This window comes from Lagopus muta, chromosome 3, assembly GCF_023343835.1.
Source record: "Lagopus muta isolate bLagMut1 chromosome 3, bLagMut1 primary, whole genome shotgun sequence".
In the NCBI taxonomy this organism is placed as follows: domain Eukaryota; kingdom Metazoa; phylum Chordata; class Aves; order Galliformes; family Phasianidae; genus Lagopus; species Lagopus muta.
In genome coordinates, this window is record NC_064435.1 from 21,985,247 (window position 1) to 21,997,319 (window position 12,073).

A 12,073-nucleotide genomic window follows, 5' to 3' on the forward strand; every position below is an offset into this window, starting at 1 on the left:
AATCACGGTTAACCAAATCCAACTGAATTTTGCATTTAATTCAGTATCAATTAAATAGCAAAAAGTTTGTGCTTCATCCTATTGAGATGGGTGCTTCTGATGGATGCTTTAGAAAGAATTCATCACCACAGACCATGAGTTGGCACAACACCAGTAGATTTTTCTCTTTTCTTAGAATTAAGCTACAAAGACTATATATTCTTTTCTTGCACAGTGGAAGCATTTCTGTGTGTGGTTGCAATGATGCAAGCTCTGCATCTGTTCAGGGTTTTAAATAGTTTGAGAAGACAGCAGTTGTTTTCTTTCAGAGGAAAAATTGGTAAACTTTTAATTAAAAAAAAAAAAAAAGGAGGGGTAATACATGTTTGATGTGATCATTAAAAAGCTTTTTATACTTAAAAATTAAAAATCATTTTTTACAAGCAGCTTGGGTAATTTTAGACCCGTGTGGTTTTTTTGTTCATTCCCTCGCTTTTGCTTGCAGAAATAACTTAGGGGAGTTGTGTGAGGAGAGGCCAGTGGAATCAGAGATGGCTTCTTATGCAGTTTTCATCATTCTCTAGAGAGTTTTTTTTACACTTAACTCACTTAGGCTGACAGTGTTGAGATCCCTTTTCATTTTCGTATGCTCCTTCTAAATAGCCATGGGGAAAGACATTGCTTTAGGCTTTGGAAAATGATATCCCTGAAGGTGTTTTAGGGAAAAAACAATCTCAGATATTTGTGCAGAAAAGTATTTCTCCCACTCCATGTAACATAACACCTTTGTGGTCCAAGACCATGAGATTCTGAGTACTCTGTTACTAATGGGAACTGGGAAGCAGTCACCAGGCTGTTCTTTAAAGTGCTTTTCTGAAGATGCAACAAAATCATTTCCAGGGTTCTTCCTTCTCTCTTCAATGTGTATGTTCTATAACCCAGTTTCCAGAATTAAACTCACCATAATGGCCTTTCTTTTGAGCAGTTTCTTTGACATTTTGCTTGCTTGTTTATTGGGATATTGACACAGGGGAAAAGCAAATAATGTCTTGTCCACCACTTTTCCAGTAGTGATGTTTCGTCACATTAGAAATGTTGCATGTTCAGTTTGCAGAATATCTGTCATGAGGTCAGGCACCATCTGACTAAAATCTTTAATACCTTTTTTTGTATTTAGCACACCATTAATAGCTATAGTTTAAACTAACAGTAGTCTTAATGATTAGCTGTGATGAATTTGTTCCTAGATGTCCTGGGCAGAGCTGGCTCTCTGTTTAACTCTATCTATGCATGCAGATGTTCCTTCATGTTCTCCAAATCCATGTTAATGGGCAACAAAGGAGGCCTAGGTTCCACCAGGTCTAACAGTACCTCTCCACCTCACACCGGAAGCCTCTCCCTTGTCTTCCCAAAACGACCCACAGTAGGACCATAGCCTGGATTTTCTTGGGCTGCTGCCCTCCCTGTGAGCGAGATAGGAATGCAGAAGGATAAGATGGTAGAAGCTTCAAGCTGATATTCTCTGGGAGATTCTGTTGTGAATTATTTACTTGCAGACCCCACCATGGAGATGACATTACAGGTGCTTATTCTTTAGCTACGTCCCATTCTTGTGATGACCAGCAACCTAGCAACCTCAACTGTTCACTTTTTTCTTGTCCCACTCTTAGTGCTTGGCCTCCAGAACCCCTGTGGACATATTGGTACTTACCCAGGAAGAGCTGCTCCCCATCATCTGTCTCCTTAGCCTCCTACTCATTTGGGTTACAGTGATCAAATATACTACCTGCCTCATCTTCTCTCCGTATTTCCCTGCCTGTGTTGCAGCCTACATTAGATTGGATGGATTAGTGGTCTTTTTCAACCTGTAGGATTCTGTGATTTATGATCTTTCTCACATCTGTACCAGGATGGTCCTGAATCTCTTCAGCTCAGTAGATAGGCAGAGGTCTGAGGATCTCCTTGTACAGAGCACATTTTATGGTCACATTTTCAGATGTGACCTTCCTGAGCAGCAGCATCTTCATAGTCTGAGCATTCCTCAGCAGTTCTAGTGTGAAATCATCTGGGTGAGTTTAAACTGCTTCATAAGTTGTAGGCAGGCCCATAAAGTGGTGCAAATGCTTGCACATCAAGTGAAATGTTTTCCCTACTGCATAAACTGGGAGAGGTGCAAACATTAAACAAATCTTCACATCATGGCTAGTACTCCTCCTTTGGCATTTATCCATCTTGCCAGTGAAAAGCATAGAGAAGCATTCTGCAAAACAGGTGCCTTTAGGAGCTTTTTCCTAACTGGTGTGATCTCAGTTTTGCTACCAATCAGCTAAGCTTAAGAGAATGGCTATTTGAGACTAATGTTCAGTTTCTTTTTCTCTCTATCAAAAAGACAGAAACAGCAAAATTTATCTGTGCATTTCTGAAGATTGTACCAATTATTCTAAATAAAGCTAATCTAAGACTTAAAATGAGGAAAATTAAGGATATACTAGCATTTTGGATGGTCCTGTGTGGAGCCAGGAGTTGGAATCAGTGATCCTTGAAGGTCCCTTTCGGTCTGGGGTATTCTATGATTTATAGTTATGGACAGTTATAGAAATCACTGCTTGAGGTAGGGTCTGAAATTAAAAATAAAGGTAAAGAGCTGAGATTCATAGATGGTTTCAGTACCAGGAAAACAGTTTAATAAATGAAAAATAATCATTAAATTGTTTTGCGTAGAAAAAATGAATAGTGGACACTGTTTTTTATTTGAGTCTTTTAAGATTGGATTGGATTAAATGCAAAAAATGCACCCTAATGTTCAGTATGTATTCTCTGTTTTAACTTCTATTGCTCTATATTATTCCTTTCTTAAAAATAAGCAAGCAAACAAACAAGAAACAAGCTGAACTGCACATTTCTTGACTAAGAGGCAGAGGAGTTGTTTTCTCAGCTGGATTCTCACCCTTCAGTGTCTGCTGGTGGTAGAACCCACACATCATGCTATTCTTTATTTCTGTTTCTCCTGCAGAAAACCTACATATGGAGATAATCGCATGCTATCGCTCTCTGAGGAGAATCAGCATTGACTAATTTGTGTGTAGCACTATTACACCTCTCCCTTAAGGCCCTTAATTGTATACCATGCAGAAAATGGACATTTCCTATCATATTTTTCAATTTAAATAGAAATTCATATGCTGTAGTAACAGACAGTGAATGCAAAACAGACTGTTTTATGCCGGTGTGTAAAAAAGCGTGGTTGTTTCAACATAACAATTAAGCTTCTTAACAAACTCTTTTTTTTCCCTTTCCCATTTGATAGTTTATATTCATCACAATTTTGATGTAATAGCAAGCCATAATATTTTTCATTTGAAATAATAATTCCAGATTTCCAGATTGAAGAGCTTCAGGAGCTTTCAAAAAGGCTCTATTATAGAGATACAGACATTTTATTGATTTTATTTGATTTCATCTGATTTGCATCGTTCTCCTCTGCCCAGGCTTGATTATGTAATGTTCAGCCCTTAACAGATCATAGAATCATTGAGGTTGGAAAAGACCACTTACATCGTCTAGTCCAACCACCAGCCTGTCACCACCATGCCCACTGACCGATGTCTGTCAGTGCCACATCTACACTTTTCTTGAACCCTTCCAGTGATGATTTTCTGCCCTTCTTTTTGGTCTAGCAGGCCAGCTGTGTCTGCTTTCAGCTGGAGTAAGATCCATGCCTTGTTTTTAAAATTTTACCTCATTAGTTAATAAACTGAAAACGTTTTGATCCAGCTGAAAGTATACAAATTGTCTCAGACAAGTGGAGATGCAGTCTTCGCTTCAGTGACTACAGGCTGACAGTTCAGACTTAGAGCTGTGCGTGTGATTGAACCAGTGGTTCCAAAACAATTAGTGTGTAGAACTATGATAAATTGCTTGCTTTAGTGCCATGCTGTTGCCAGCTTATGCTCTGACAGTTTTTTTTGTTGTTTACTTTTCTTTGTTGCTGAATTCAATTGCTGACCAATTAAGAAAACAACCAGAGAATAGTCCTCGGTGACATGGATCTCAATCTCTATGACTGTCTACAGATTTTTATGATTATTATTTTAAAGAAAAGCAGGCTAATAAATGAAGAATTGGAAAGATGCATTAATACTTTTCAGCACAGCGATTGCCCAACTTCCTTAGTCTGTTCATTCATATGGTTGAACACAATGTTCAGTGATCTCCTTCCCACATTGGTATAACATCAGAGGATGCCCACAGCTCCTGTGGCAGAGCGGGGAACAAGAGGACCTTCCGTAGGAAAGGGGAGACTGGAGTGGGGTGATGGGAAGGGTTTTTACTCATATATTTGGTGTGCTTAGCTCTGGCCTTTGGCAGCCCATTTATTCTTTTGCCAGGGGTGACCACAGCCCTAGGATAACTCAGGCTGGAGGGGACCTTAGGAGGTCCCAGCCTCCTGCCCATAGCATGGCAGGTCACCGTGCACAGAGGAGATGGCAGGGACAATGTTTGTCAGCTAACACTGGCTTGAGAAGTGAACATTTTAAGGAGCGGAATGCACCTGAGGCTGTGAGGTTTTTGCTTTTCTGCTTCACCTGAATACATATTAAGTGTTGGTGGCTTATCCACAGGGACAGGTGCCTTTTCTGTTCAAAGTCTCCCCTGGGTTTCACTCTGCTCCTCTTCCATTGGCATCTTCCCTCCTACTTCAGATTTTACCAATTCCTCCCATCCTAGGTGGCCTAATATACATTCTCTGAACCTCTTCTTTTTTTAAATCCCTCTACATATTACACATCATAAAGAGCATTAATTATACATATATTCTGTTGAGCTTGTGATCTCCTGTGCATTACCAGCTATCTCTGGAGAAAGAGCTTGCCACATTTGCATTATTCAAGTGGATGACAGGCTGAGTGACTGGAATCCTTATCTGGATGCATTCCTGTGCCTACTGCCAGCCTCAGAGATTGTGGTGTACCCAGGTTGCTATTTATCATCTCCAGAGATCGAGGCAGTGGAAATGTGGGCTTAAATCATATCACTCCAAATTGGATGCCAATACCAGGATCGAACTCTGTGTTGTGTTTATTAGATCTCCATGGGGAGCCCAGACAAAGTAGTCAAGAAAAGAAATCACTGAGACATCAGTTCATTAAACAACAGGTCTGTACTGTTACAGTGGCTACATATGGGGTGGTCTGAGATGTGGTTTGGGAGAGCTCTGACAGCAGTAATTAATTCCTGCACTAACTCAGGTTGCTGCTGCTTCTCTCCTGCCTTTTATCCTCTCTCTTTTCAGAAACTAGTTAGCTCCAGTATTGCCAGTGTTGCCTGGATACCAGTGTCTTCTATAGCAGAGTTTTCATTTAAAAAGAAAACTGTGTCAGATAGTTTGCTTTCAGCATGGCATTTTCAGTTAGAGATTCCTTTACTGTTCTTATTCATTTGCATAGAGCTCCATTACTCTTCATGCAGTTTAAGTTTTGTCTCATTTTCTACTGACATGATGCTGAATTCTCATTCTAATTATCTCGTTATGAACCTATTTTGATATATCTAGAGTGTATCTAGTAGTTAACAAGTGATTAATTTTTCCATTGGAATGATAATGATGCAAAGATGGTCACAAAAAGATCTATTATTTCAAGAATAAACCAATAACCAATGTAGACAGGAACAGAGAACTTACAACAGCTTCCCACAACTTAGGTAAATGTGTCCTTTCACAGTCCCTACTGGGACAGTGAGGTTTCTAAATCTCATTCTTTGAAGTTTCTAAATCTAACATTACCAGTGCACCTCTCCCAAAGGCTTTTCTCCACCTCTTTTAGCTATTCAGCCTCTTTTGCCTCCCCTTAGATGTAGATACTCTAATACTGCATACTGGAAGAGAGCCATTTCTTACAGGTGTCTGACAATCTTAGTGGTACATCTTCTTTCCAAACCCCTTCTTCCTTCTCTAGCACACGTCCAGACTGAGCTGCTCACCAGAAATACTGTTGTGATGGCTGCTGCTGCTCACCCACTCCCTACTGCTGAGTTGGGCTGGAAGCTGCCACAGGCAATGTGGGAAACCTGGGCAAGGGGTGGAGCTGCTGAGGAAAGACGAGTTCATTTCCATTTTTGCTAACATTTCAAGTGCTCGCTTCCATTTTTCCCCTTTCTCATTACAAGTCATTCTAGAAGACTGTGAGTAGCCCTCCTATATGTACTAGTTCCTCCTCCCACTTGTTCATGACATTAGGCTTTTTCAGTGGTTTTCTTCCTTTCAGTTGTATTTCTGCTAGTTTACTTACAGGCTTCTAATACACTGAAGTTTGGAGAAGCAGAAATTTATCCTTCTATGCCTTGTCTGAATCCATGGAGATAGTTGTGGGAAAAATAGGGAGTGGAACAGCAGGATTGATCAGTGCCCAAGTTTCCTGATGCTTCCACATATGACTGAATCAGGGCAGTTCATGTAGTGTCTGTGTGGGAGCTCTTCAACTACGTAAGAGCATGCTGGTTATGTCTAAAATTATGCAAAATTAAGTATTGGTTGGTTGCTGGAATGAACTCCTGTCTGGTTATATCATGGTACAGTGCAACAGCTTTGAGATATATTTATACTTGGCTCAGAGTGGCTTTTTGCTATAGCACTTGATATTCTATCCAATATATATATAAAAAAAAAGACTTGATATTTCTGTTCTAGGTAGTGCATTTATTTCTGTCTTATTCCTAAAGAGGACCATGAGGGCTGCAGATATACTGGGTAAGTGTTTGCTAATATGGACGTGTGTGGCCATATGCTTAGCAAGCTGAAGCTCTCACGCAACCCCCCCACTTCACACTCCCACTTCCCGAGTGTTTTGAGGCAGTTACTTATAAAATTGGGAAGAAGTGACAAAAAGAGAGAGAATCTTCAGTGCATGTGAAACAGGCTGCGCTCCCAAATCCTCTGAGCTTATAGCCATAACTCATTCCTTATGTGTCCTTTGCCCAGATTTATTTTCATTGTCTGGTTTTACTTGTGAGGTTGTATTTAGCGTTATCTTTGTGAGTAAATTCTAATAAAATTAATGATATTATTGAGTTATTCATTCAAATATAAGGTTCTTTTTCTTACTGCATAGATATTGCACAAAAATTTGAGTTCAATTAAAAGTGGCAAATTCCCTTTTGGTATTAATTTTATCACTTCAAAGAGCAAGCAGTCATGTTGTCAAGAGTTCTGTTGGGAAATGTGGTCTTCATTACAAAAGTATGTCATGTTTGTGTGTGTGTGTCCAAGATTTTTTACGTATCAAAACTGCCCTGCTTGTAATAGTGAGAGACAAGCATATTTCAGAATTTGGATTTTGCACCAAGCATTCTCAATATAGAGAGCACACCTGACAGGTACCTGCCATGGGGCATCTGGTGTTACTGCAGAGCTTCCAGCATCTAGGCTTGATTGTCCATACTATAACAAGTTCATCCCAGCTGTTCTCATGAATGTTTTGGAGAGATCCATTCAGAATTGTTCCAGGAATACTATATAATATTTATTTAGGTTTGAGATCCAAATTTGCCAGCTCAGCTGCTACATTCAAAATTCCCCCTCTCCCCTCAACTGATCGTGTTTCCCTTATGGCCTTATAACTGTGGGCTGTTTTAACTAGTGCTCAGCACTGATTTATTTTATTTCTGTGAGTTAGACTATGCAAGAAGGATTTAACAATGTTGCTACATTCCATAGGAATGAGCTGTATGATGGGAAATATGGTGATGTTTTTGCGAGCACATAAATATAGAACAGTGCTGCTTTTCCAAAGAAATTGTGTGTGATAGCAGTGCCAGCAAAACCCTCCGGATGTGCTTTGTTTTGTATTCCTGAGCATTGTACTCCACACCGATCTGTAGGTTTGCCAAGAATTTTAAAGATTGCTTGAAAAAAAATTGATTAGCTAATATCTTCCCTAATCCAGTAGAGCTTATGAGCTCAGGATCAGCTCACTTCTATCTAGATAACTCAATGAACATCTGTGTTTGTCAGCTGGCTGTCCACAAGGCAGAACTTCCAGATTTTTATTAAAAGCACAACAATGCAAGTTTGACCTTGAAAAGGGGCCCCAGCAACCCAATGGCTGAGCAGTCTTTTGCAAATCAGACTTTCATAAAACAGTTCATAGGTCTGCAAGTGCAGCAAGGAGTGGCTGAAACACTGGCTTCCTGACAGCTTTGCATAAGCATCGGACTAGAACCTATCGTTGCACTTACTGTTTGCACAGCAGATCTCTGTGGACAGATCTCTGTGGACACAGTGACTTCAGGAGAGCAGTGCATTTATGCCGGTTGATGATCTGTCTTAGTAACATGTTCTCCCAGGTTAGGAGAAGTTTCTGTGACCTGCACTGTGCCTATGAAGAATACAAAAGATCAATTCTCCTTTGCAAAGCACTTGGTATTAGAATTGAGCATAAATGAAAATCTGCTGCTGCACTGTGATCCTAATCCATGAGGCTTTACTGACAGCTTTTTATTTTGTAATTCCAGAATTCTTTATGTCTTTAATAAAAATTGTACTTGATAGAACCACAGACAGTCCAAATACCTAATCCCAGATCTGATCAAGAAGACTTCAGTCTTCTTTTTGAAGCTGTTTCTAAGTAAGCTGGAGAGCAAGAATCACCACAGCTACAAGTCATTAACAAGTCAAGCTACAATTAACAAGTCATTATTTCCTTTTCTTTAAAGGAGGAACTCTGGCAGTAGTAGGGACATTCCTGTTGGTGACATTTGCTCCAAATGTACCCCAAGAGCTCACAGCAAGACGAGTACAGAATGACTTAGTGAGCTGGCCTTTCTTGGTATATGTGGTGAGTATTTGGTTCACATTTCTGCCTAAATCAGAGAAACTGGGGTTCTTCGGCTGTGGGCAGCCATATGAATTAGTGGCAGAAAAACTGCTGCTGCAGGTACAGACATTGTTCCCTGTGTGGCTTTCACAGGCAAGAGAGCTCCAGTCTCCAAGCTGAAAATGTGCTGAACCAAAATATGTGTTCATGCCACACTGTCTGCATATATATACATTAGTTACAGTGTTTTTCTGGAATGTAATGGAACTGCACTTTTGAAAATAGTCCTCTGTTCTTCTATATCGCCCCTTTTTATCTACATGTTGCTGAGTCTGCCCCAGAGGAGCTTTGTATGGAGCTGAAATGTAGATAGCCTGTCTCACTTCCATTCAGATTCATCTGAACTGCAGTTTGAATTAAATACAAAAATGCCATTTTGGTTAAACTATCCGCATACAAACTTCAAATCCCGCGCAGTTTCTTTGATGTATGTAATTAGCATCAGGAACAAGACAAGAGTGAACAGGAGGAATTTCTCTCTCTCTTCCTCTCTGGAATTTTGAAAAATTTTACCTCCTGCTGAATGTAAAAGATGCTTCAGAAGTGGTTACTTTTCTCTCACTTGGGTTAGATTATTAGTGCCCAGTTTTCTCTCCAGGAGGAAGCTGAGTTAGAAAACCACTGAGTAGGCGGACTGAGGGTCTTTATGCTTCATCCAGCATGCAAATTTAAAATATATATTAACCACTCATTGAGTATACTTGCTGAGCACAAAGTACACAATAACACAAAACAAAAGTTGATCCTCTTGCTCTATTATTTGTGCACTTTTAAAGCTTCTGAAATATGATAATCCAACCCAAGGAAAGAAATTAATGGTTACACTCCAAAGACATACGTAACATAGCATGCACTTCATATCATGTAGCAGATTGGCTTGTGAAGGCAATGCCTAGGAGTTCTGAGGTACTCACTTAGGCCATCCTCAGCTCTGACAAGAGCTTCAGCAAGTCTGTGTAATTAGCAGAGGGAGGGGGACCCTTTAAGGAGGTAATTCAGAACAAAAAATGCTTGAGCACCCTGTCTTTTTCCTACTGAATATTCTCTTCAACCATGTGCTTCCACCTATAGGTACCAAAACAGACTGTTGTTCTAGGTACAGACTTTAACTACTGCCTCACCCTTTTGTGTAAAGAATGTGGAAGGTGACAACCCTCCATCCACCCACCGTGACACCGCAAACTTCTGTGCCATATAATGTGCACGTTATTACAGGTTGTTGAAAAAGTGCTTTTCCCCAGGACTTCATTTCAGGAACATTTAATAAGAACACGGCTGAATACATAGGAAGATTTTATTCTGTTCTTCTTAGGAGAAAGTATAAGGAAGTTACAGGCAACCCCTCGACTTTCTTTCCCCTCTTCTCTTTTCCCTGCCTCAGCCAGCATCCAGTTCTCTAGCATGGATTGCAGGGGAGAATGGAGCAACTACATAGCAAGTGTTCTTGATTCAACAACAAATCAAGCTTGATTTGTTTCTTCTACTCCCTAGATTCATTTGGTTTGAGCTTTTTGTTTCAAAAGAAAAGGGAAGAATTAAAGTCTCCTCAAGAGGTACCAGCCTGATGTGCCTGGCATGCTGCTGGAAGTTCAAGCAGACCCTCCTGTAAATATTCTCTTTGGACAGGGAATTAGCTCGTCATATTTGTTTGTGAAATTTCTAGTGCAGGTTGGCTGATGATGATGTATAAAAAAGCACAGCTACAGCTACAGAAGTTGCTGAGTATCCAGTATAAATATATATAGAAAGGAGACAGTGCAGCAGTATAAAGCAGGCCAACGGTTTTTCTAAAAGTAGTCCTGAAGTATGGTCTGCTGAGGAATACAAAGCCCCAGTGGTACAAAATGTTCTGTGTGGGTGATAAACCATCCTCCTGTGGCTCACCACTGGCATCAGTGGAGTTCTGCAGAAATAGCCTGTGGCTCCCATGAGACAACTTCAAGCCACCTTCTGAGACTTTGCATTCATGTCTAAGTGGGAATGACTATCTTAGCTTTCTTTCTTTTTTGTATATGCACACTTTGAGTCACTGCAGAAGACATCAATTATGGATGAAGCTTTTAGACTTCCCTAAACAGAAGAATAGTGAGCACTGGGTTGCTAATTTTTAATATCTATACAATCGGTTTCAAAACATTTCTGTTTTTCCTTCAAAGTGTCTAGGAGACCATTCTGGTTCATTGGTCCCTGCATTGCTGTATGTCTCAGAAAAACAACAGAGGCAGACAATGCAGTATGTCATTCTAGGTTCTGATAATGCTTAGAAACATAGAAAACATCACAATTATAAAAATGGTGATAATGTGGACCTGAGAAGACTTCAGTGCACATCAGTTACATTTGTAAAAATTATTGTAAACGAGTCAAGTTCCTTCAGTTCTATAAACAGAATATATTAAGAAAGTTGTTAGATTCTACACACTTCCCATTCCTGGTTGCTGTACTTAACACAACTGCAGCTAACATCTATTGAAACTGAGCACCACTTGGTGTAATTCTCAAGACACATCCAAAGGCAGCAGCTAGAACACCCCCAGGAAGGACCCCATCTGCATGAGGTCTTGTTAGGAGCCATGCACTCCGCTTGCAGTGTGACTCAGTGCAGTGTCCTCCCCTTGTCTTCTGATTAAAGAGGACCTCTTGATGGTAAGAGCGGCTTGGCTGCTGGGCAACAGGAGGTAAGAACTAAGTTTTTGTATTTCATGCAAAATGCGCGAAAGGAGAGTTGTATAAACTTAAATAGCAGCCCTGAAAAGCAAGCATCTGCTTTCTTCCTAGGTTCAGCTGCATATAAAGGCACTTTTCTTTCATGGTGACTGGATCTCTTAAAGCTGTCTAGGGAGTATAGAATGAATGGATACCCGAGGTACAGCTGGCTGCTTACAGCAGGCTGTCTCATGCATTTATGCATGCTCTGCACAACTAGTCCAAGCAGCTGGGATAGGCAGTGGGTGCTCAGGTTTACACCAGGGCCTTGGGAGCAGGTCCTGCAGTGCCATGTCACATGATGCCACGTCCCCATCCCTGTCACAACTGTCTGCTTGCCCACCCTGAGCCAGTTGAGCCTTTCACCTCCTGAGCCAGCACATCATGGAGGAAGAGTTCTTGGACATCTCTGGAACTTCTTTCTAGCATGAGGACTTTTCCACATGGGAGATACTTATTTAGCACAGCTTTCTTCTATTCCATTAGCAATTGTTCTCTGATTAAAATAAAAACAA

At 40.4% G+C, this 12,073-nt stretch overlaps 1 protein-coding gene across 1 annotated transcript in view; it reads left to right on the forward strand.

Annotated features, from left to right (window-relative positions):
* The window catches only part of NIPAL2 (NIPA like domain containing 2), a 59,469-nt gene that overhangs the window by 22,152 nt on the left and 25,244 nt on the right, over window positions 1–12,073 (forward strand). The window contains exons 4-5 of the mRNA XM_048940019.1: window positions 6,668–6,727; window positions 8,692–8,813. Coding sequence (XP_048795976.1) covers window positions 6,668–6,727; window positions 8,692–8,813 — 182 coding nt within the window. The remainder of the gene's footprint in view (window positions 1–6,667; window positions 6,728–8,691; window positions 8,814–12,073) is intronic.